The sequence below is a fragment of the Pongo pygmaeus genome, chromosome Y, assembly GCF_028885625.2.
Source record: "Pongo pygmaeus isolate AG05252 chromosome Y, NHGRI_mPonPyg2-v2.0_pri, whole genome shotgun sequence".
In the NCBI taxonomy this organism is placed as follows: Eukaryota; Metazoa; Chordata; class Mammalia; order Primates; family Hominidae; genus Pongo; species Pongo pygmaeus.
Genome location: NC_072397.2, coordinates 2,512,350 through 2,538,798, shown reverse-complemented (window position 1 = coordinate 2,538,798; position 26,449 = coordinate 2,512,350). Strand labels below are relative to the sequence as shown.

Here is a 26,449-nt window from a genome sequence, read left to right as displayed (position 1 = left end):
CTTTTTCCTGAATGTTTAATGCACAACTGTTTCTTCTTATCCAAGAATATCATTCATGAATATCACTGAATTTTGAAGTTTTTTCTTTCAAATTCAATACATAAAAATACATGTGGCCTACTAGCTAAAACTCCATCATAACACCCCTGTGGAACTCACCTGTTTGGTACTGCCTGGAATCAGGTCTTCTCTTTTTCTTTGGTTTCTGTTTAGCCAGTCTGCCAAGGCCAGTAGACTCATCTATGTGCAAGAGGGCACTTGCAGTGCCATTCCGGTTTTCAATTCCATCAGAATTATTACCTAACAATGTACATGAAAACACAGAATTACACAACATTATAAACTCTAAAGAATTAGGAATTCTTTATTAACAACAAGAAGTCCTGACACTCATGAATGACAAAGTCCTTACTTTATTTTTTATTTTTATTCTTTTTTTTTGAGACAGAGTTTTGCTCTGTCACCCAGGCTGGAGTACAGAGGTGTAATCTTGGCTCACTGCAACCTCCTCCTCTCAGGTTCAAGCGATTATCCTGCCTCAGCATCCTGAGTAGCTGGGATTACAGGAACAATGCCATCACACCCATCTCATTTTTTTGTATTTTTAGTAGAGACGAGGTTTCACCATATTGGTCAGGCTGATCTTGAACTCCTGACCTCAGGTCATCCACCTGCCTCAAACTCCCAAAGTGCTGGGATTACAGGCATGAGCCACTACGCCTGGCCCCCAATTGTAGACAATGTATTTTATGGGCATATTTATGGCAAGACCATGGGAAGTGCCTAGCTTCCGTATCTAGCAGCATGTTGCTCTAACGGACTCCCTTGCTATCTCCCAAAAATTGTAAAGTTATGAGTCACCTATAAACCAAGATTTAAAATGTTAGACTGAAAGCTCCCACACTTCTTACATAATAAAAGAAGTTCATATTAAAATTAAAGGCAACAGGGAGACTATGTAATCTTCCTCTACTTTTGCTTAAATCATGAAACCCTAAGACCACAGAAACCAGTTTCTTTTTTTTTTTTGAGACGGAGTCTTGCTCTGTTGCCCAGGCTGGAGTGCGGTGGTGCAATCTCGGCTCACTGCAAGCTCCGCCTCCCAGGTTCATGCCATTCTCCTGCCTCAGCCTCCTCAGTAGCTGAAATTACAGGCGCCTGCCACCACACGCAGCTAATTTTTTTTAAATATTTTTTAGCAGAGACGGGGTTTCACCATGTTAGCTAGGATGGTCTCGATCTCCTGACCTCGTGATCCGCCTGCCTTGGCCTCCCAAAGTGCTGGGATTACAGACATGAGCCACCGCGCCTGGCCAACAGAAACCACTTTCAACAGTGAATTAATGTTCAAAAACCACTCAATCCTTCTAGCTTCTATGTAAGTTACCATAAGCTGCTGCCCATGCAATTGGCACGAAGGTTTTCATTTCATCCTCATCAATTTGCTGCTCATGCACAGCAGCTGCTGCTGCTGCAACAGCAGCATCCTCCTCTCCTACGATCACTTCCATATAAACTTCATCAGCAATTTCAGCAACATCTAAGCACAAAATAAATAAAACATTTTTTGTGACTGGTTTACAGAGATCACACAGAAAAAAATACATTAGTAGAAAAAAAGAAACACTAGTTAAATTACTCATTTCTTGGCTTTCACCATAATTAGTTTATAAAGCAACAATCAAAACATAGTCACTGATACCTTTTCTTGGAATACGGCAACACAGTAATCTCTACAACAGTGCTGCTTATTTTTTTCAAATATTGGTTGCATCTAAAAAAAAACAGCTTGGGCAGGGCACAGTGGCTCACACCTGTAATCCCAGCACTTTGGGAGACCAAGGTGGGCGGATCATGAGGTCAAGAGATAGAGACCATCCTGGCCAACATGGTGAAACTCTCATGTCTACTAAAAATACAAAAATTAGCTGGGTATGGTGGCACGTGCCTGTAGTCTCAGCAACTTGGGAGGCTGAGGCAGGAGAACTGCTTGAACCCAGGAGGTGGAAGCTGCAGTGAGCGGAGATTGCTCCACTGCACTCCAGCCTGGCGACAGAACAAGAATCTGCCTCAAAAAAAAAAAAAAAAAAAAAACGCACCTTGTAGAAACATAAAACCCTCTCCCACAAAAAAAAGCCACATACTGGCACATAGACTCCATGGAATACTATGCAGCCATAAAAAAGAATGAGCTCATGTCCTTTGCAGGGACATGGATGAAGCTGGAAACCATCATCCTCAGGAAACTAACACAAGAACAGAAAACCAAACACCACATGTTTTCACTCGTAAGTGGGAGCTGAACAATGAGGACACATAGACACAGGGAGGGGAACATCACACACTGGGGCCCATTGTGGGGTGGGGTGCAAGAGGAGAGAGAGCATTAGGACAAATACCTAATGGATGGGGGGCTTAAAAGCCTAGAAGATGGGTTGATAGGTGCAGCAAACCACCATGGCACATGTATATCTATGTAACAAACCTGCACGTTCAGCACATGTATCCCAGAACTTAAAGTAAAATTTTTTTTTAGAAAAGCCACATACTTAAATCTTCATCTTCTTGTTGAGAGTCATTGACAGTCATATAAACCATCTTTTCCCTGGGAACACGAATACTGCTGTTCTGATCAAGTAGTTCAACTCCATGATCATTTTCAGGTTCACTTTCCACAATGTCTACAGTTCCACCTATCAGAGAAGATGAAAGCTCCAAAAATTATTTGAGAGTTCATTTTCACATATTTTACTTACACATTTTAGTATATTTTTATATTACTAAATCAAAAATATGTCTTAAAAGTTGTCTTTGGAAAAGAGTTCAAATTTTCCAACCTAAATAACCTAAACTAAATGTTAAGTATCAATGAAAAAAAGTAAACTGTTTACTTTTTTGACACCATTTGGTTGAAACATTTGGATGACGATGTATAAAATGCTGACAGCTTCCTCTTACCTAAGTCATCTTCTCCAGGGTCAGCTTTAAAAATGTATACCTTGATGACTTCAGGACAAGTGCCATCCACTTTACAAGGATCCATTTCTGATTCTGCATCGATGGTCACTCCAGTGGAACCATCATGTTCTATTTTGCCAGCATCATCCACTGAAAAGGCAGAAAATATATCATCAACAATAACAGTAGATGCTTTAAAACTCAAGAAAACTAATGAAAGAACATATGTCATCTTTGTTTATCATAAAGTAAAAGCATACAGTATTACAAGTACTCTGTTTTATTTTTTGAGATGGGGTCTTTTCTTCTTCTATCACTCAGGCTAGAGTACAGTGGCACAATTACAGTTCACTGCACTTTTGACCTCCAGAACTCAAGCGATCCTCCTGCGTCAGCCTACTTAAGTAGCTGAGACAAAAGGCATATGCCACCATGCTCAGCTAATTTTTTATTTTTTCGTACAGACAAGGTCTCACTATTTTTCTCTGGCTTATCTCCAGCTCTCGGGCTCAGCAATCCTCCCACCTCAGCCTCACAAAATGCTGGGATTACAAGCTTGAGCCACTGCACCCAGCTTACCAATGTTCTTGAAGATCTGAGAAATAATGTCCTACTAGTAAATTCAGTACACACTAGTCCTAATATATTTTATGAGCATTATCTAACATTCAGTACTTCTGAATACAATTGTCTTATCTGTTCTATGAGAATCATAAACCTTTTAAAAATCAAAATATGGTTGTCAGAAACATAAATTCTGGCTGGCCGTGGTGGCACATGTCTGTAATCCCAGCACTTTGGGAGGCCAAGGCAGGCAGATCACCTGAGGTCAGGAGTTTGAGACCAGCCTGGGCAACACAGTGCAACCTCTGTCTCCACTAAAAATGCAAAAAAATGAGTTGGTCATGGTGACAGGTGCCGGCAGTCCCCACTACTCAGGAGGCTGAGGCAGGAGAATCGCTTGAACCTGGGAGGCAGAGGTTGCAGTGAGTCAAGATTGCACCACTGTTCTCCAGTCTGGGTGACAGAGTGAAACTATCTCAAAAAATAAATAAATAAATAAATATAAAAATAGTTGTAAATTATGATATTAATCTGTTTAAACCTAACACTACACACACATGCATTTAAAAAAAAAACACACACACAAAACATATACATGAGTTCTAAGAGTCCAGGTCTACTGCTGGCAAATACAGTAAGAAGTATACTTAAGTATCTTCTTAAATACTTAAGGCAGCGGTTTCATGTTTCATGTTTATGTATTTAAAAAAAAAAAGAATCCTTACTTACCAATAAAGTAAACATATGATTTCCACTAGTGAGCTCAGGGAATCTACAACAAACTTTTAAGTGTTACACGGTAAGGGAATCAAGTGTGGTGTTATGCTTGGGACTTCAAAATTAACAAAAGTAAAAAATAATGTCTTAAAAAATACATTCTGGATTGCAGTAAATACCAAAAATATGACCCCCATATAATGTAACCTTACATTACACACACCACTGTGGGCACTGACTACTATCTTTAGCACAACAGAAAGTGTGGCACAGACTAATGAACACATAGCACACAGTACAATTTAATTTATCATAAAAGTTGGATTTTTCAATGTTCAGTACATTAGAGAAACACTAAGTAATGATCTCTCTGTTCTGGGCCCACCTGGTCTGTATGACACAGCAAGAGACCAACCACAGAGGAGCAGGACCCCCAAGAAGCTTTTTCATTTCCCCTTTCCCATTTTAGTTTTGTTTTTGTATTCCTCTGCTGAATGTATTTCATTATCCTTTTGGCTAAATATTTATGTTCAACTCAATTAAACAATGATTCACAAGTATCAATCAGACTCTGGGCAAGTATTAGAGGCGCAAACTTTAAAAGAAACTGACCCAAGGCCAGGCGTGGTGACTCACACCTGTAATCCCAGGGCTTTGGGAGACGGACGTGAGTGGACTGCTTGAGGCCAGCCTGGCCAACATGGCAAAACATGTTTTCTACTGAAAATACAAAAATTAGCTGGGCATAATGACACATGCCTGTAATCCCAGCTTCTTGGCAGGCTGAGGCACAAGCATCGTTTGAACCCAGGAGGCAGAGGTTGCAGTGAGCTAAGATCTTGCCACTGCACGTAAGCTTGGGCAACAGAGAAAGTCTGTCTCAAAAAAAAAAAAAAAAAAAAGTAATGTACCCAAGAAATTTGTAATTCAGTGAAAAAGCAGACAGGTGAACAGATGATTATTTTAAAATGTGATCATAATAATGTAGTTACTTTTTATTACGTGATTACTGAAAGCATTACTTAATACTCATAACTCCATGAGGAAGTGCTATAATATATATTGTCGACATTTTACAGTAAAGCAAACTGAAGTTTAGAAAACTTGAATGATTTATCTAAGGTCACACATCTAGTAACCGGCAAAACCAGAATTCAAATCTTGATCCATGTAATTCACAAGAAACAACCATCAACCTCTGGTGTTTGAAGAATACTCTAAGTTTAAATTGTTAGAGGCAATAATAATTTTTTCTAAGAAATAAAAAACAGTATAACAAAAGACATTTTCCATTAGTGTAGAGCAGATAAATGTATTCACAACTCAACTACAATGAGCATTACTTAGAAAAGGCAATGGTAATAGTTTTGACTACTTCAGGTTTTAAATACTTAGCCTTAACTTTCAACAGTGGCTTATAAATACAGAATTTAGATTTTGAAATCTCTGCATACTTTTCAAATTCCCCATCTTGTTCTTCAAAAGATCCAAAACTACATTTGTCTAATCAAAATTATCTAAAGCCAGCATTAGAAAAACAAAAATACAATGACAATATAATTTGGTTTCTTACTAGAAATTACGGACTACTTTCAAATAGCATCTCCTTGTTACAAACATGGATATTATAAAATCTACTTAACCTATGATATGAGAACTTAAAACACTGGGATACTAAAAGCTATTAAAACTTAACTACTTAAACACAAGATGTAAGAACCCAAAACAATGGGGAAAAGAGTTTTTTGTCTATTTTGGATACAGTGACATATTGGCAAATCACATTTTAATACACATTTGTCTTCAAAACAAAATGTCACTTAGAAAGACACTAGCTGATTTCTTAAAGTAAATTTAAAAGATTACTTAGAAGAAAAAGTTAAATTTTCTTTTTTTTTTTTTTGAGATAGGAGTCTCAGTTACCCAGGCTGGAGTGCACTGGCGCTATCTCAGCTCACGGCAACTCCCAAGTTCAAGTGACTCTCCTGCCTCAGCCTCCTAAATAGCTGGGATTACTAGCATTGCCATCATGCATTGTTAATTTCTGCATTTTTAGTAGAGATGGGGTTTTGCCATATTGGCCAGGCTGGTCTTGAACTTCCTGACCTCAAGTGATCCACTTGCCTCAGCCTCCCAAAGTGCTGGGATTACAGGCTCAGGCCACTGCACTTGGCCTAAAACTTCTTTAAACATAAAAATATACTAATTTTGAACTCTCTAGTGCAATCTTTAATGTTAACATTGGTGTAAATTATTTTCATTAAAATTGATTCATTTTCTCATACAATGAAATAATATTTTATAAATTTTCAAGGTGTCCATAAGATAGTATTACTATAAAACAGGCTGGGGAGTCAGAAATGTTTTGGCAAATGTTGCAAAGTGCAATAACAGCTGCCACAAAAAAAAAGTGAAGGTACGTTATGTAGACTGAAAGAGAATGGCACTTATTCTATGCAAAGGATACAGCAGGTAGGGCGAAAGGACAGTAAGACAGTGTGTTCTTCAACACTGCTGCAAATCAGGCCATAGTGGGAAATGTGAACAACAGGTAAACCAAAACCAGGTCATGGAGGACTTTACGCACCAGGCAGAGGGGCTCAAACTTAATTCTGGTAGACTGCAAGTTTCCCAATCTGATTAAAATCAAGATCTGTAGTATGGAATGAACTTGTATACAAAATAGACTTCAAGGTATCCTACTCTTGGGGATTCGTATCAGAGATCTGATAATTTCTGCTTTTAAAAAGACCAGTCACTAAGATCAGTATTTTTGCCAAAGCATCCTGCTGGCCTTATAAAAAAGCAGATTTGAAGAGATCGAGAAATGAAGCAGGGCACTACAGCTTCAAGTACATTTAGGTGACAGATGATGAAGTCTTGAATGAGGTCAGAGGTAGTATAAACTGGGATAAAGGCTGGAGTTGAGTCATATTTAAGAATAAACTGAGAGGATGGAATGAATGACATATGAAGCCACCTACAGAATATTCAACTCTGAAAGCTGAAGATCAACACCAATTTGGAAGCCATCATCAAAACGTTAACCAACAAACACTTGAGATCATGCAGTGAGTATCTGCAGTGTAAAGAAAATCATGAGCTAAAGACACAGTTCCAGTGAGATTACAATTTAAGGGAGGGGCAAGAAAGAATTCACAAAGCAACCTAAGTAGAAAAAGCTGGAGAGGTAATGGGAAGGGCATGAAACGAGCTAGGGAGTTAAAGATTCCAATAATGCTAGTAAAACCTGCTGTAATAACACAAGCCAATCAGCTACGAAAGGGAGAGGTGAGGAAATGAGAAGGATGTCTGTCTTTATAACTCATAGCTTAATTTTTAGCTAGTCATGTTATCTCCCTTCTCTTTGTTTTCCTCAGAGAAAGAATTACACTTTTCCTGAGGAAAAAAATTGGATATTGGATTTCCACAGGACTTCATTTTGTCTAAATTAATATCATAAAAACATTGCTATTCTTTTGCTTTGCAGTCTTACAATGCAAGCACATGGCTTGTGCCTCTCCATTCAAATTGTCTCATCTTTCAAAACCAGGTTGTTAAAGTTCATTTACCACCAACCTCAAAAACAAAACAGTTTACTTGATTTCTCTCTCCTAAGGTTTCCAACCAAACACCCTGACATTGATATCAATGGTATCAAGAAAATTGGTATCAATTTTCTGTCTTCTTAAAAGAAAGATCCAGTTACTTTACCCTCCTGCCCTAGTCTCTAGCACTCCTTTTCCTACTAAGTAAAACACAAATTGCACAGTCTAGCAACCAAAATCTGCCCAAACTGCTTTGGTCTTTACAGTGTTATTGCCCCCAATATCTCATGGGCCCCAAATTTAAGCAATACTATTTTATTATTTATTCCCTTATGCTTCTTCAACTTTGCCCTAAAAGACAGCTTTTTCTTGAGATGATCCACTTTAATATTTAAGAAACTACTTAACAAAATTAAAGAGTGCTCAAAAACAAACCATCTGAAATACCAACAGAATTTACAAAATATTATTCGGATATTCCTCAATGCATATATACAAGTAAAGGAACAGAAAGGACAAATACAAGTTTAAAATTAAAATTGAAATGTTACTTTTAAACAAAAATTTTATAGCAATTTGAACAAGTAAAACAGCTTAATTCCATGGCTGGCCATTCTAACTGTTCTCTTGCATATTTTTTCAACTCCTATGCCCCTGTCTGATTTCATAATACTTGGCTGGCAAAACCACAAATCTGCCTGATATAATTTTATGTCAGCATCTACATCTATGCAGCTAAATCTAAATAGAAAAAAACAGCATGATGTAGATGGCGTCATCTTTAAATATACAAATATGAATCTTGAGTAGATGCTATTTGCCATATTTTTCTTAAAATTCCAATACTACGTGCCTGTTGATCTGATTTCCCACCTTACCAAGAACCTAAAACAGAAAAAATGATCCACTGTCTGCCACATCTGTCCTACTGCCAAGAACTAATTCACAAATTTTGTATTTCCTGCACACTGCCACAGACAAGCGGTGTTCCTTTCCACTTAAAAACAATCCCTCCACATAAGCACTAAATTATACCTTCTCTTTTCTGTTTTTTTGCAGTTATCCCTTACACCATCAATTTATCTATCACCCAGTAAAGGAACACTCCCATCAGGAAACAAGTAAGCTTTTTCTCTTGAAACAACACTAAAACAAACAAAAATTCCATCTTTTCTTGATCCCACTTCTCCTGCAAGCAACTGTTTCTCTAAACTTATTTAATACTTCCATCAAGCTTTTGTCCATGATTTCACTGAATCCGTTCACCGAAGACATACATGACCAATTCTGAGTCCTCACCTGACTTGCCTAAGTTGCTGCATTTGACACAAACTGTCACTGTCCTCTCTACTAAGATTAATACATGCATTTCCTTTTTGAAGTCTATGACACAACTCAAACTGAAGTCTATGACAAACTGTCATCCTTCCAGCAAGGCATCCCTGACCATCTCTGAAACTCAAAATCATTTTGATTAAGCTCTTCTACTTTCCCAAGACACATTCTAATATACATTTAAATAATTTTATGTATGTACACCCATAGAAGTCCATGATGATGAAGGAAATGAATCTCTATTTTGTGCATTGATGTATCTCAAGACTTGACAATACTGTCTAGCCTTAGTAACTAACATTCAATTTGTTATATATATGAATGATGATCAATTAAATGTCTATTAATTCAAGTCAGAAGATTTTAAAATACTCTTCTAAGAAAAATATGATAAAAATAATAGGTAGGAATCATATTGTAAAGATATTATCTACTGTCACCTGCTATAAAAGGTGAAAACAGCTGGGCGCTGTGGCTCACGCCTGTAATCCCAGCACTTTGGGAGGTGGAGGCGGGCAGATCACAAGGTCAGGAGATTGAGACCATCCTGGCTAACACGGTGAAACCCGTCTCTACTAAAAATACAAAAAAAAAATTAGCCAGGCGTGGTGGCAGGTGCCTGTAGTCTCAGCTACTCGGGAGGCTGAGGCAGGAGAATGGCGTGAACCTGGGAGGCGGAGCTTGCAGTGAGCCAAGATCCTGCCACTGCACTCCCGCCTGGGTGACAGAGCAAGACTCCGTCTCAAAAAAAAAAAAAAAAAAGGTGAAAACATAGACATATTTGCACATCGTGCCATGGCAAATATTTTCGTTAATATTTTGTAGACATCTACCATGTTACATAACCTTAATTTGTATAAATGTTTACTCCAATTTTACATTAAATTAATTCAAAAATCACTACTCATTATTTTATCAGTTCTCCATTCTTGAGTCTTTTTCTACTAATTCATCTTTTGGTTTACGGTACCAAGCAGCAACTCCATCACACATGGGTGCTAAAATTTCTGAAATCCTGGATGTTTGAAAATGTCTACCTGAAATTTTGACTTGAATAAGTTGTCTGGGTATAAAATTCTTAAGCTATACTTTCCTCAGAAACTTCAGGCTTTGTTGCACTGTGTATAGCATTTAGTATTTTGATGTGGGTGACTATATAATTCTTGATCCTTAAGTCCACTAATATAATGATAATTATTAATAGTTTTCACTGGGTGTGGTGGCTCATGCCTGTCATTCCAGCACTTTGGGAGGCCGAGGCGGGCAGATCACCTGACGTCAGGAGTTCAAGCCTGACCAACAAAGTGAAACCCCATCTCTACTGAAAATACAAAAATTAGCCAGGCATGGTGGCAGGCACCTGTAGTCCCAGCTACTCACGAGGCTGAGACAGGATAATTGCTTGAACCCAGGAGGCGGAGGTTACAGTGAGCCAAGATCGAGCCACTGCACTCCAGCCTGGGTGATGGAGTAAGACTCCATCTCACCAAAAAAAAAAAAAGTTTTATTAGTCTCTCAATTTCTTAGCAGAAAATGAATTGCCTTAAAAGATTCCAAATTTTTTTTGGCACTGAGAGGAAATTCACATAATATGAGTTACTGTTTCATAGTATGTAAAGCATACAATCCAGTGGGTTTTCAGAGAGCTGTGCAAATTCAGAGCTGTCCAAGCATCACCTCTAATTGCAGAAAATTTCTATCACTCTCACAAGAAATCGCTGTACCATTTAGCTACTACTCCCTATTCCACACAACACTAACCACGAACAGTAGGCAACAATATACTTTTTGACTTTACATAATATACCTATTCTAGATACTGCACCCACTTCTTGCACTTTAACACAATGTTTTCAAAGTTCATCCATGCTATGGCATTCATCAGTGCTTCATTACTTTTTATGATCAAATAACATTTCATTAGACAGATACACCACATTTTATCAATTCATCAACTGATAGATATTAAAGTTGTTGCTACTCTTTGGCTACTATGAATAATGATGCTATGAACATTTGTATAATATATAAACTGTTTTGTGGACATACGTTTTCAGTTCTCTTGGGTATATCCAGAAGAGAGTTGCTAGGTCATATGGTAATCCTAGGTAAATTTAACTTTTCCAGGAATTGCCAAACTTTGTCACAGTGGCTGTACAAAATCTGTGAGCCTAAGTCATACCACTGCATTACAGCCCAGGCGACAGAGAAAGACTCCATCTCAAAAAAAAAAAAAAAAAGAATAGATAGAAGGGAAGGAAAAGAAGGAAGGAGAAAGGGAGGGAGGGAGGAAAGGAGGGAGAACTTGTATGTGAGAAATGACTTCTACCTTACTGCTTTAAAAAATTTGTCTTTTGACAACATAAAATGTCTTGTGTCTAGACATGGATCCCTTGTAATTCACGCAACTTCGTACAAGTGAAGATTACAGTTTTTCATCAAATTTGTGAAGTTTTCAGCTATTGTTAAACTATTCTTTAAGCCAATTTCTTTCTTCCCTCTCACTTCTGGTACTGTGTTATGTCGGTATGCTTACTTCATGGCGTTCCATAGATTATATAAGACTATATTCATTTTTCTTCATTATTTTTTCTTTCTCCTCAGACAAGATAATCTTAATTGAAGTTCCTACAAGTTTGCTGATTCTTTCTTCTGCCTGTTTAAATCTACTTTTGAGTTCATCTGGTGAAATCTTCATTTCAGTCATCATAATTTTCAACCCCAGAGATTCTGTTTAGTTCTTTTTAATTTCTGATTATTGATATTCTCCACTTAATGAGACATCATTCTCCTACTTTCCTTTATTTCTTTACACATGACTTCGTAATTAGGCCTTTAAACAATGTAATATAACTGATTTATAAGCTACTCTAGTAAGTACTGTGTATGGACTTCCTTAGAATGAATTTCTGTTGGCTGTGCTTTTTCTTGCGTATAGGCTGTGCTTTTTTTTGCTTTTGTGCCTGTCTCATTTTTTGTTGTTGTTGAAAACTGAACATTTAAAATAATACAATTTGGCAACTGTGAAAATCAGATTCTTCATTTTCCTAATGTGTGTTACGATTGGTTACTGTTGCTCAGTAAACCAACAGTAATGTGACTTTTCTAAACTAATCCTATAAAGTGTGTGTGTGTTGTCATATGCAGCAATTTAAAAGTCTATCTAATTACATAAAATACATACTCAGCTTATGACTTGACAGAGATGTGTAGAACCAGCAGTTTTTGGCTCCACATGCATGCTGAAACATTCATTCAGGCTGTTTTTAGTTCTACACTGGCTTTTATTTATTTGAGCAGCCCTTGAAGATTACCCAAAGTGTGAGCCTAAGGCCTTGCCAAGCCTTTCCTTAGCAGGGCCACAGACCTGGCATTATCACATTCAAGATTATCAGTAATATGTCACAGCCTTTCAAAGCCCTCTGAACTTTTCATTCCACTACTGGACTTTTCATTCCTTTTAAGCTTTAGTGTATCTATTGTTTGCCCTAACCGTTATCAATCGCCTCAAAAACCACTGATGTTCAACAGTTGTCTCTACAAATTTTCAACCAACAACCCAAAGGAGAAGGCTGCTCATACTACAGTTCAGAGTCTAAGTCAATAAAGATAGTCTAAGTGAGGTCTTGGGTGCAGTGGCTTACACCTGTAATTCCAACACTTTGGGAGGCCAAGGTGGGTATATCACTTGAGGCTAGGAGTTAGAGACCAGACAGGCCAACATGGAGAAACCCCATCTATACCAAAAAAAAAAAAAAAATTAGCTGGGGTGTGGTGGCACAGCCCCTGTAGTCCCAGCTACTCAGGAGACTGAGGCACAAGAATCCTTGAACCCAGGAGTTGGAGGCTGCGGTGAGCTGAGATCACAGCACTGGGGTCCAGCCTGGGTAAAAGGGCAAGACTGTCTCAGAAAAAAAAAAAAGGGTCGGTCTTGCCGGTCACCACCAACAGGTCAAATAATCTGAAAATGGGCCTTTCTTCCTCCTCCAGTAACTGCCAGACTGCTGTTTAAAAGAAAAAAAATTTTTTGAGTCAGAGTGTTACTCTTGGTTGAAATGCAGTGGCATAATCATAACTCACTGCAATTGTGATCTCCTGAGTTCAAAGGATCCTCCCACCTCAGCCTCAAGTAATTGGGACTACAGGTGCATACTACCATGCTCAGATCATTTTTTAATTTTTTTATAGAGAGAGGGTCTCACTATGTTGACCAGGATGGTCTCAAACTCCTGGCCCCAAGTGATCCTCCTGGCCAAGCCTCCCAAACCACTAGGATTACAGGCATGAGCCGCTATATCTTCCCTGACTGCTCCTTTTTTTATATTTGTCAGATGTCAGTTTTTAAGGCTTATGTACAGCTTGGGAGAAGTGGATGTAAACAGAGCAAATTAAAAGGGCACAATCTCGTCAATATCCAGTACCCCCCTCTATTGCTACAATCACTTAGTTTTCAGAGTGCTGAAAAATGTTACTCTGATAATTTTTTTAACCATTGTTCTCATTATTTTTATAAAAGAGAAGTTTTTCAGTGTTCTTTACTCTGCCATTTTCATTGCTGCACTCTAATCATTCTTAATTTCAGGAAAGCTTTCTTCCATAACTTTCTGTCACATTAATTGTTTTCTTCTTTTCTGTATGTAAGTTTTGCCTTCTGTTTCTCATGTCTACTAATCTTATCCATAATCATTTTTATGTCTGTTTTTTCACCATTTCATTTTGGCAATTTTCTAAAGCCCAATCAGAAGGTCTCCAGTCATATAATACTAATCCACATTTATTTTAATTGCTGCTTTTATAGTCTCTTTTACCTTGATAATGTTATTTCTCTGTTCAGCTTCTTTCCTAAATTCCAACAGTTTGATTTCTATCTCCTTTGATTAGCTTATCTCCTTTGAAACACTGCACATGTGCTTTAAGATTTTCTAAATACATTTTAGAGTTCCTACATAAAAATCATGAGTTTTGGTCTTATGAAAAAACACCTGTTTCAGAAACTTAACAAAACTTAAAACAACCTATCTCCCTAAAATATCTTTATTCACTTTTCAGAAATCATCCCTTGTAGATATACATTTTTAAAATTCTTGCATTTGGTACCATTTTGCCAAATGGTTTTACAAAACAAAGCAAAACTAGTAGGTAGCTTAAAATACATATATATATATTTTTAGATATATATGTCTAATAATGAGTTATAGAACAGAAGGATAAGCAAAATTAATATATGCAATGTGTATATAAAAAAATATAAAATAATTACAATAAACAACTATTTTACCAGCCCTCTTCTGCTCTAATAGCCACTAGAATCATTAAACAAATCATCAAACTGTATTGATCCATAGGCCTTCTGCTTTAGATATGAGGATTGGGCTTCATTTATTCATTTAATCACTGAACATTTTTACTGAATGTTCACTATGACCAAAGTCATAATTTATTAGAAACACCAGGTAGATTGCTAAAACAGCTAACTAGATGCCCTTTGGATGAGACATGATACGCACAAATGTTCAGCTATAAAGTTCACGTTAAATGTTCACTCAACAAATATTTTATACCAAATATGCACAGGTTTGAGGGGGACCTGTCCTTAAGGATGATATAATCAACTTAAAAGCCAATGGTAACACCTATACTGTAAAGAGTATATAAAGAGTCATGTTGATCTCAATAGCACTTAGGGTGTAACAGTGAGCACTTTTGTGCAGATATACTACTGTGATACCATAGAGGACTCTCTCATCATTTTAAATGAGAATGAGATTTTCAGAGGAGAAAAAACCTGCCACTAAAGACATAAAAATTAATAAGCTCTTAAATTCAGTAACATATTTTTAATTGTAAAGCATACTTAATGTTTTAAAACCTTTAATCTATGTATTAAATATATTAAAGAATTTAAAAGATATTACCATCTCTCATGACATTATGGAAAGCATTAAAGCTTACTGTCAATGACAGCATCTCAGTATTCTCTATATTAATATAAAATCAGACCATACTTCCTTTATACACTTTATGAAAAACCTGTCAACCCTAAATATGTCCCCTTACCCCCAGCCCTACAGGATTTTTAATTGCAAATGCAGCATTAGAGGAGATATTTTTTCTGGAAGAAACAAGAGCTAGCAAAAAAAAAAAAAAAAAAAAAAAGTGAAATAGCTAGATAAATTCAGCATATAAAAATATTTATTATTACATTTTCAAAGAGCTAAACACCACTTTACTCCCCCTTTTTTTGGCACACCAGGTTATAAACTGCAGGTCAAAAACTGTAAATTATTAATCTTAAATATTTAAACACTTCATAGAATAAGTTTTTACACACAGAAATAAATGTTTATTAAATCAGTTGAATGAGGCTCTTTAAAATCATTAAGCAGGTTCAGAGGGAGGTAGAAAATTATCATTAACAGAAAACTAGGCCACAATGGTATACTTGATCATATAAGAGGTAAATGCCTACTACCCCTGTGCCCACAAAAATGCCTGCACAACTCTTTTGCTGTGCTATGCTCAAAGACACAGAAGAGGAGTGTAGGTGGTATTTAATATTAATGGGAATGCTCTAAATTAAATCTACACTATAAAACTTCATTCCAAAGACCGTAGTAATGAACTGGTCAATTAGGATAACTAAATTATTTAAATCAGCAGGTAAATGACACAATGATTCTGTAAGTTGTCACCATATTAACGTAGAAAATATACCTAGATATTGAAGTTAAAAACATAAGAGACACATAGTCAGGGATTCTAGTAACAGAATGACTATAGAAGCTGCTCCATAAGCAAAAGTATGTCCAATCATGTTCTGGTTGACAAAGTTATAAACACAATCAAGAAAGCCAGCATCCCATGAGGATTAGTGAGCAGAACATAAAACTAGTACGATGTAAAATTTGAAATCAATTTGAAACCTAAATAAATTAATTGTTGATGGTCTTGGTGAGACCATTGTATTTCAGGGAATTCACTAGATTTAACTCCAAAGCCAATAATGAATTAAACAACAACAAAAAAATCATTACTTTAAGGGGAAAAGGGACAATAAGGTAGAAAAAAAAGGGGAAAGTGAAATGACATAATAAAAAGACTTTAAAAAACTGATTACAAGTCTCAGGGATAAATCTGAAGGTGAGTAACAGACCAATCATACTTTGTATGATTTCATAAGACTCAATTCTGTTATTTTCATTTCTTATTCTCCCCATCTTTCTATTCTATCCTAATATAGAAATAACTCTCTTCTGTACCATGTCACTTAATTATGGTTTATCTTCTGGGATGCAAACTAAGCAACAATGCATGTAAGTTTATGATTTCTACTTTAACTTTACAGAAGTTAAACTCAATAAAATTTCACCATTATTTATGTTAGAAAATACAGGTTTCAAAAACATTGCTTAAAATCACTGTACCCCATGACTTACACGAAATCATTAGGTAGTCCTCACAGCTGGCTTTGTCATTATCTTGCTGGTCCACTGAGATCCCGCTGGCATCTATGATTGCTTCAGGGGCACAGTCTGCTACCAATACTTCTTCTGAAACTATGTCACTGGTCAGAGGATCAGTAATGATTTCTGCTTCCACTACACTATCATGTACCACATGTTCAACATGTCCAATGTCACACACATGCATGGATTCACTCGTTAAAACATGTTCTGGCACAGACATTGAGGTTGAAGTAATGTCAGAAGCTAAAACATCATCTGGGACTGTGCAGTGTGGTAAAGAAACTTCTTCAGTTACATCTGAGTCCAGCACTTGCTCAGGAATGATGACATTTTCAGATACATCTGCCTCTTCTAAGATATCTGAGCACTGAACATCCTCCTCTATGACAACATCTTCAATAACATCTTGGATTACAACTGAGTCTGGGTCATCAGGAACAAAGTCATGCACAGTTATGTCTGAATCCACAATATTAGAAACAAAAACTGCTTCTTGTACTTCCACAACAATCTGATCACCATCCATGTGTGTAGCATCAGCTCCTTAAAAAATAAAAATTAAAATGACAAATCTCAGGTAAGTATATATGACTAAATATAGTTTTTATTTAATTACTTCTGGGAAAACAGACTATGTCCTTGGTGTTCTTCAAACATTGAGACAATAAATAAATAGAGAATGAATCCATTTTTGATTCACTTTACAAACAGAAATTTTTAAGATGAAAACTTATTTTACTCAACCCTAATCAACTAATAAGAAATAACAGAAAAATAAAAAAAAAAACCCTGGGGCAATGATAGAAAAAAACTATTCATGAAATGCTTTTAAAACATCAAGATAAAAAATTTCTCATCCCACTAAAATAAAATCTTGAGATTTTTATATAAGTTAAGCAACAAATTCAGAAAACAAATATACTGTTTCTTCGTTACGTGTTTCATTCATTTCTCTTCCTTCTTTCATCATCTCCTTTCTTAACACATTACTTTTCTTTTTTTCATTATACCTACATATTTCTTTTTCACCCTTCCTTTTTTCTCTTTCAGCCCTTATAATCTTCCCACTTTGTTCTGGTGCAATATCCCATCAATATCCACTATAACTTTGGTAATTAGAAAGTCATTCTTTGAATCTAAGACAAAAGAATCAGGGTAGAAATTAAAAGAGGAATAAAGAAAGGAAAGACATTAGGTTTAGAGATTTCTATGGATAGATAAAATGAATAAAAGTGCCGCTGGGCTGGGTGGTGAAGGGTGGGGGTGGTTGGAGTGGGGCCTGCCTCAATTTTGCCAGGGTATTCCACCTCCATCTATCCTCCTCCTGTTCCCACTAACCCCAAATCCCAAGGTACTTCCTCAGAATATATAAAAGCATTTTCTAGTGCTGGGTGCAGTTAAGCAATGAAGGTAGAAGGGTGAGAGCCAGTTAAATCCCACTGAGATCAAATGACTTAACCAAGATCACACAACTTGCACAGCACATCATGCTCAGTAAATATTATTCTAAATGAACACCACAAATAGGAAGAGAATTCATATATCTTTAACAAAAATATAACCTAATATGAAACAAATCAGGCATTATGGCTACTAGTGCATAGAGAAAAGGAAATACGGATGACAAATTAAAAGCTATTCACGTATCACAAGCAGTTAAGATTTCTCTTTTTCCTTCTCCACTCCCACTACCTCACTGGATTATATTAAAAAAAAAAAAGAAAAGAAAAAGAAAAAAAACCTATTTATCTGATTAGTGTTTCTGATTGTAACTCAGAGTAAGCTGAGTCCAAGTGGGTGCACAACTCAATGATTGTGTACCTGTGGCAATGCCCTCAAATAAACAAAAATTTTCTTCAACAAAAATGATCACCAAGGGCGAAGCAACAATAGATGTTGCAGGAAGTCTTTAAGGTAGTTAAAACCTACTTAAATTATATGTTGAAAGAATGTTTGCTTTTATTTCTATACATCTTCTACAAAATGTTTTCTACTCACTTGTCTTCTGTGTTCATAATAATAGACAACAATAGAACAGTGTAATCCCCATTGCACAGATATAAATTTGATAGCATTTAGTGGCAATGGCACTGGTTATAATGGTCTAAATCAGAGAGCAAAGTGTAGATACTTATTAGTTTTGTGACCCTGGACCAAGTCATCTAACCTCTGAGTTCAGTTTCCTCAACAGTAAAATGAGGTCTGTAGTATCTGTCATGCGCACCTCACAGGACCATAGTGACCAAATGTGAATGCATGATTAGTGTCCTGAAAAAAATGTAATCAGACGTTTCATTATTATTATGCATATGAAAATGGAAGCTTGGGCAGATTACATGACTTCCTCAAATTAAAAAAAAATACCATTTCAAGTGTTAACAATCAAGGCTGAAATGCAACAGCCCTTCAATCTACCATTTAGCCCTGAGTCAGGTTTGATTGTGGCAACATTACACTAAAAAATACTGAGTTTTTCCCTAAGAACTTAGTCTCTCTCTTTCAAACAAAAAATTTGAAAGGGTGGTGCAGACTGGTGTTAAAAACCTGGCTACAAGCAACCCTCTTGCTGTGGCCTCCCAAAATGATTATATTTCACTATGTTCCAGAGAAAGAATGAATTATAGGTTTGCATTTACCATTAACAACCTGAAAGTACCTAACGGTGAGTCAAAAGAACATCCTAAATTGCTTAGCAAATATACGCACACACACAAAATTTAGAAGGTATATTTAAAATTCCTTACATCTCTTGGTAAAGTTAATTACTACTGCTAATATATGGCAATGTTCATTTAAAATTCACTTAATAAAATCATTAAAATTTTAACTTACAACAGTATGAAACAGAAAAATAAAATCTAGTTTAATTATAGTATTATGTATTTAGAACCATGAGCAATCTGAAATTAAGAATACTTTTTTACCCCTCTTGTTTAGGTATAATTTTCTTTTTGCAGTTTTGGAAATGAGGTAAGGATGCATCTGCCTGATATAGAGGCTCCTTTTGTGAATATGTGAAAGGGTTACAAAACTTAGAACAGGATCAATTCCAGAGGACCTGGGATTTATACTTTATTTCCTGGGCAATGGAAAGGTATGATCCACATGTTTTTCGGGATTGAATATTCTACCACTGTGGTAGATGAAAGAAAGAAACCAAGAGTGAGAAAACAGTCTTAATATTATCAGTTAAGAATGAGATAATAGGGCCTATATGGTAGGAACTAGCATGAAGAAAAAGCAGTGTCATAAGCAGACTTCTCTCAGCACCCCAGACAATCTACACCCCACCATATCCCCCACCCAAGCAAATCCTCAAGATGTTCATTCTCTAATCACTGGAACATACGAATATATTATGTTATGACTTACACCACACGGGCAGTGCAGGTAAAATTAAGGTCATGAACTTTAAGGATAATTTGTTAAGCCCCATCTGCTCAGATAAACTTAAAGCAGAGGGCTTTTTATGTCTGGAGTTGGAAAATTGAAGCAGAATCAGAAATTGGAGAGATTTTACGTATGAGAGGGATCGAATTAGCCTTGCCTACAGCGGCCACATGGAAAGCATGAGAAACAACACAGATTTTGTCAAAAGGAGCAAAGACTAGCCTGTTAGCTCACAACCAGCACAGAAATGGGGACTTCAGTCCTACAGCTACAAGGAACTGCATTCAACCAATGACCTGAATAACCTCAAATTGGATGCATGCAGAGAACAACGAAACTGGATTCACCAGAAAGGAACAAAACTCTGGCCATACCTTATGAAACTAGCCATACCATGATAGAATTCTGACCTACAGAAACTGTGAGACAATCAAATTTGTTTTGAACTGCTGAGTTTGTGGTAATTTTCTTTGCAGTAACAGAAATAATTTCAGATTTTGGTGTTGAGAAGTGGAGAGCTGCTTATACAAATACCTAAAAATGTAAAGTGGCTTTGCAGTTGGATAGGTGCAGGCAGTAAAATTTCTTACAAGAATAAAGAGAAATTCTAGCTCTTAGGAAAACGAAAAAAAAAAAATTTTTTTTAGAGAATGAAAAGCTTAGATTCTGTTGAGTGGAAAAAAGCCTAGATTTCCTTAAATAAACCAATAAGTAAAAACATGAATGTTAAAAATAACAGGCCAGGCACAGTGGCTCATGCCTGTAATCGCAACACTTTGGGAGGCTGAGGTGGGAGTATGGCCTGAGCTCAGGAATTCAAGATCAGCCTGAGCAGCACAGCAAAACCTCATCTCTATCAAAAAAAATTCCCCAGGCATGGTGGTGTGTGCCTGTAGTTCCAGCTACCCAGTAGGCTGAGGTGGGTGGATCACTTGAGCCCAGGAGGTTGAGGCTGCAGTGAGGAGCCACAATCATGTCACTGCCCTTCAGCCCTGGTGACACAGTGAGAGCCTATCTCAAAAACAACAACAAAAACCAGTAACAACTCTGCCAATGAGAATCCAGAGGGAGAAGGGATCAAGGCAGAGAAATCCTACATGGACTCAGAGAATACCTAAGTCATGTATGACTGCTAGTAGAAATCTAGAGTTTTGTAACACTGCTTGTAAGGGCTTAAAAGTGAGTTTCTAACTGAAGGAAGGAAGAACTTTGTTACATAGAAAGACAGACCACTTAGCAAAATTGTCTCCCTGGGTTATGTGGAAAGCACAACTTCACAGACCACTTAGCAAAATTGTCTCCCTCGGTTATGTGGAAAAAACAACTTGTAAAAATGAACTCTTTAGCTCAGAAGATTTCAGCAAAGTGTTGGACAAGTGGTCTTGTTTCTACTTATTGCTTAGAGTAAAATTCAGTGAGAAAAATGAATAGTTGGAAGATTTATTAAACAAAAAGATAGCAAAACATGACAAAATGAGAAGTTTTCTGTCCATCTCGGGGGGTGAAAGGGGAGGTTAAATTAAGGAGATTCCTTGTCAGAGCAAAGCCTCATCTGTATTTACAGCCACTTCCCATCACCAGCATCACTACCTGAGCTCTCGCCTCCTGTCAGGTCAGAAGCAACATTACATTCTCATAGGAATGCAAACCGTACTGTAAACTGCACATGTGAGGGATCTAGGTTGCATGTTCCTTATAAGAATCTAATGCCTGATGATCTGTCACTGTCTCCCATCACCCCCAGATGGGATGGTATAGTTTCAGGAAAACAAGCTCAGGGCTCCCACTGATTCTAAATTATGGTGAACTGTATAATTGTTTCATTATATATTACACATAATAATAATATAAATAAAATGCATAATAAATGTAATGCGCTTGATTCATCTAGTAACTATCCCCCAAACCCCACTACTCCCAGGTCCCTGGAAAAATTGTCTTCCATGAAACCAGTCCCTGGTACTCAAAAGGGTGGGGACTGCTGATTTAGAGAGAGAGAAAAAAACAGTATGTGATTCTCAACTATTCCATGAAACCTCAGAAAAAATAACAGATCCCTCAGGCACCTGATCATTAAACAAGAAAAGTAAAAGTTAAGGAAAAAGGAAAGAAAGGGAAAGGCCAAGGTGAAAGAAAAAGAAAGAAGAAAGGAAAAGAAAAGGCAAGGGGTAAGGAAAGGTAAGGTAAGGTAAAGTAAAGTAAGGTAAGGCAAGGTAAAAAGGAAAAAGGAAAGGAAGTGGAGGGAAAGAAAAGGCAAAGATCAAAAGGACAGAGAATTAAGTCTTTTTCAAGCAAGTAAAAGTGTGACTTACACATACCCAGCACTTCTAAGAAATCTAAGGATATTGGACTTCAACCATTTTAGCAGAAGTCAAAAACAGACATAGGATAATCTCAGAAAAAAAATATATTAGCCTCTTGCCTAATACAATAAATCCCCATGACATACACAAAATTTTTTTCAAAAGAAGCACTGCTAGCTTAAACTGAAAGGGACACAGAATTAATATAATGAAGACCATTGGATTGCCAGAATTGCAGAGGCAGGAAGCAGGAAATAAAACTATTCAGCTGTAAATACCTGCTATCTTTGAAGAAAATAGCAAGGAAGACTCAAAGGGTGGAGCCACAGGCCAAAAAGGATTATTCCCAGGTCTTGAAACCTAATGGGAGTTTGTTCAGCTGCATTTCAAAATTTCTTTAGACAAATTTCTTTCTTACCTTTCATGTCACCCTGTTTGAACCAGAATATCCCAAACTGTCCTACCACTGTACGTGGGAAGCAGATAAAGAGGAATTGTGTCCCAGTAGTTGCACTTAATGACTGATACCCACAGAATTATAAGCATCTGATTTAAATGTTACTTAGGGCTTCTGAGCTGATTAATTTCAGCTCAGAAATCTTTTTTCAGAGATTTTTTTTTTTTTTTGGACTGGGAACCTTAAGAGAGGGTGGATGTTATTTTACATTTGCCAGAGACATATTTGAGAACCAGGGTGCAGATGGTGGCAGGGAGAATGGTCCCACAAAAATGTCCATACCCTAATCCTTGTAAATCTTCAAAATATGTTACATGATATGGCAAAAGAAATTTTTCAAGTATAATTAAGATTATGAACTTAAAATTGGGCAATTATCTTGGATTACCCAGTGCATCAAATCTAATCATGTGAGCTCTTAAACTGAATAGTTTTCTGGCTAGATTCAAGAAGATGTATGTGATGGAAGGGAAGATCAGAAAGATTAAAAGCATAAGATGGACTCCACTCACTGTTGCTTCAGGAAACCACCATGCAAAGCATAAGAAGAAAAGTGGGCAGGCTCTGGAAGCAAAAAATGGCCCTGGACGATGAACTGTAGGGAACAACAGTATCTCCATTGTACAACAAAAAGAAACTAAATTTGGCTAAAAGTATGGATATTCTTGGAAGTCAAGAGCCTCCAGCCCTGCAGACAGCTTGATTATTATTTTTATTTATTTATTTATTTTTTTTGAGACACTGTCTTGTTCTGTTACCCAGGCTAGGGTACAGCTGTGCCATTATAGCTCACCACAGCCTTTAACTTCTGGTCAAGTAATCCTCCTACCTCAGCCTCCAGAGCAGCTAGAACTAGAGGTATGCACCACCATGCTCAGCTAATTAAAAAAAAATTTTTTTTCTGTAGACACAGGTTTCCATTGTGTTGCCCACCACCCAGGATGGTCTCCAATTCCTGATCTCAAGCAATCCTCACAATTGAGCCTTCCAAAGCAATGAAATTACAGATGTGAGCCACCACACCTGGCCAACATCTTAATTTTAACCTTGTATAATTCTACACACAGAATTCAGTTGAGCCACATTTCTGACCTATAGAACTCTGAGATAAATTTGTCCTGTTTTAGATTAGTAAATTTGCTGAAATTTATCAATGGAAAAATAGGAAACTAGCACAAACAGAAAACATTTCAAAGGAAGAACTAGCAGGATTTAGTTGTATAATTGGAAAAATTGGAGTAACTGAAGGGTAACAGTAATATTTTGATATTGATGGCTTAACTATCAAGATTATGAGTTGGCTATGAGATTCTGACAGGACCTAAGTATGGACCTAAGTACTTAAATACGAATTAACATCAGATTCTGCAATTTTGTTAAGTAATTCAAAATCCAGCAGATGGGAAGTGAAACAACCCAAGAAATAGTAATACCTATTCCATCAAAAAATGAGTTTGGCTCTTGTGGCTGCAATTCAAATTCATCTTCATCCATGGCCTTTAATTCTCATTAGTCACAGCTCCTAAACCAGGGAATAAAGTATACCAAACATTAATTTTTATATCACATATTAAAATGTCATGATATTCACATTTCTGAAATGCTCAAATTATTTTTCAATAACCTATCTATGTAAAATTAAAGGGAACAAATTGATTTCCAGTGATACATGGGCTGCAACAAGACAGGAAAGGGCAGGTAGATCAAATCAAACAGATCGACAGTGTTTCTGGCTTTTTGTTTTTTAAAGATACTGGGTCTTGCTATGTTCCTCACACTAGCTTGGTATTCCAGGGATCAAGTAATTCTTCCTCTCTCAGCCTACTGAGTGGGTGGGACTACAGGCCACCATACCTGGCTTTTTTAGATTTTTTTAAAAGTTCAATTATCATCTTACATAAAATTCACAATGCTTAAGTATTTCGCATGACAAATTTTTACATAAGTGTTAACTGGAATTTGCATTATTTATACTAAGTACATAAGTGTTAACTGGCATTTGCATTATTTATATTAAGATACAGAACATTTCTTACACACCTGATGACTCCCTCTTGCCTTCTATCAGTAACCCCCATGATTTTTTTTTTTTTTTTTTTTGTAAACAGGGTCTCTGGCTCTGTCATACAGGCTAAACTGTAAGTGGCACAGTTCATTGCAGCCTCAACTTCCCAGGCTCAAGCAACGCTCACCCCTCAGCCCAACTAGTTGGGACTACAAGCGTGTGCCACCAAACCTGGCTAATTTTTAAATTTTTTTTTGTATAGACAAGGTCTAACTATGTTGCCCAGGCTGGTATCAAACTCCTGAGCTTGAGCAATCCTCCCACCTCAGCCTCACAAAGTGCTGGGATTACAGGAATGTTACCGTGTCTGGCCCCCATGATTCTTTAAGTCTCAACTTTAACACATTCTGTAGGTTTTTGCTGCAAGACTGTATCACATCTCTATATTTAATATAGTCTCCAGTCTTTCTACAGTAAATTAACAAAACAGTAAAAAACTCAAAATTCCTAATAATTATAAGCACTCTCCAGATTTCTGTGTAGCTTAAAAGCCCTCCACATTCTCTCACCTTAGAGCCAGTGTCTCACCCTGTCACCCAGACTGGAGTGCGGTGGTGTGATCATAGCTTACTGCAGCCTCCAACTCCTAGGCTCAAGTAATCCTCTTACTTCAGCCTCCCAAACAGCTAGGACTAATAGCACATGCCACTATGTCCAGCTCCTTACTCTATTTTTAGCACATGTTATGGTCACTTATGTGTGTCAATTTTCAAATATTAAACTATATGACAATTAAGGCAATATGCAAGTCAGAAACAAATGGATTTCCAAAGTGTCACCTCTGAGACAGATCTACTCAATTTAGAGAAAGTGTGTTTTATGACATTCAAACTGCTTCAAATAAAAAGGCCATGATGACTACACTAATATTTTGTCAACCACAAAAAAAGAAAAAAAGGCACCTGCTCTAAATAAGCTGTCACTGCTCCCTCTACCCAAACAATCTCTGCCTTTATTAATTTTTCCCCTCTTAAAAAAATCTAATTATAAAATTATAAATGCAAACTAATCTTCTCTGCATAATTAAAGAAAACCACATGAAATTAAGGCAATTAATGATGCAATAAATGTGATTTGTTGGATTATTGAAGTGACCTTCCAATTTTCCTAAAAACAGCAATTTCATTAGTTCTAATAAAAGATCAACTTGTGGGCCGGGCATGGTGGCTCATGCCTGTAATCCCAGCACTTTAGGAGGCTGGGGCGGGTGCATCACAAGGTCAGGAGATCGAGACCATCTGGGCTAACACAGTGAAACCCTGTCTCTACTAAAAATACAAAAAATTAGCTGGGCGTTGTGATGGGCATCTGTAGTCCCAGCTACTCGAAGGCTGAGGCAGGAGAATGGCATGAACCTGGGAGACGGAGCTTGCACTGAGCCAAGATCGCGCCACCGCACTCCAGCCTGGGCAACAGAGCGAGACTCCATCTCAAAAAAAAAAAAAAAGATCATCTTGTAGAATAACTTTCCTGTTTCAGGTATTCATCTTCCTTAGCCTGTCTGTTAGAGTCCGATAGATGATCAGTTCCTTTAATTTTGAAACTCCCTCCTTCCTCTTTCTTTATATGACATCCTAGTTCTCTTCTCACCTTCTTAATTGATGGCTACTATAGTCTTGCCCAAGGTTTCGCATTCAGCTTTCCTC

The 26,449-nt window shown here is 37.0% G+C and overlaps 1 protein-coding gene and 1 long non-coding RNA gene across 6 annotated transcripts in view; one reads left to right on the top strand and one right to left on the bottom strand.

The window, feature by feature from the left end:
- LOC129025931 (uncharacterized) overlaps window positions 1–11,370 on the top strand; it is a 32,315-nt gene extending 20,945 nt beyond the window's left edge. The window contains exon 3 of the long non-coding RNA XR_008497370.1: window positions 11,250–11,370. This is a non-coding gene — a long non-coding RNA (uncharacterized LOC129025931). The remainder of the gene's footprint in view (window positions 1–11,249) is intronic.
- Window positions 1–26,449, bottom strand: part of ZFY (zinc finger protein Y-linked) — a 50,904-nt gene that overhangs the window by 4,224 nt on the left and 20,231 nt on the right. For 3 of the 5 annotated variants that reach the window (XM_063660954.1, XM_063660955.1, XM_054473476.2), the window contains exons 2-7: window positions 24,172–24,260; window positions 16,559–17,131; window positions 2,959–3,108; window positions 2,550–2,693; window positions 1,388–1,540; window positions 160–300 (exon numbers count right to left, since the gene is read on the bottom strand). In XM_063660954.1, coding sequence (XP_063517024.1) covers window positions 160–300; window positions 1,388–1,540; window positions 2,550–2,693; window positions 2,959–3,108; window positions 16,559–17,131; window positions 24,172–24,232 — 1,222 coding nt within the window. In that variant the 5' untranslated portion in view covers window positions 24,233–24,260. The remainder of the gene's footprint in view (window positions 1–159; window positions 301–1,387; window positions 1,541–2,549; window positions 2,694–2,958; window positions 3,109–16,558; window positions 17,132–24,171; window positions 24,261–26,449) is intronic. The other 2 variants (XM_063660956.1, XM_063660957.1) reach the window with 1 other exon arrangement.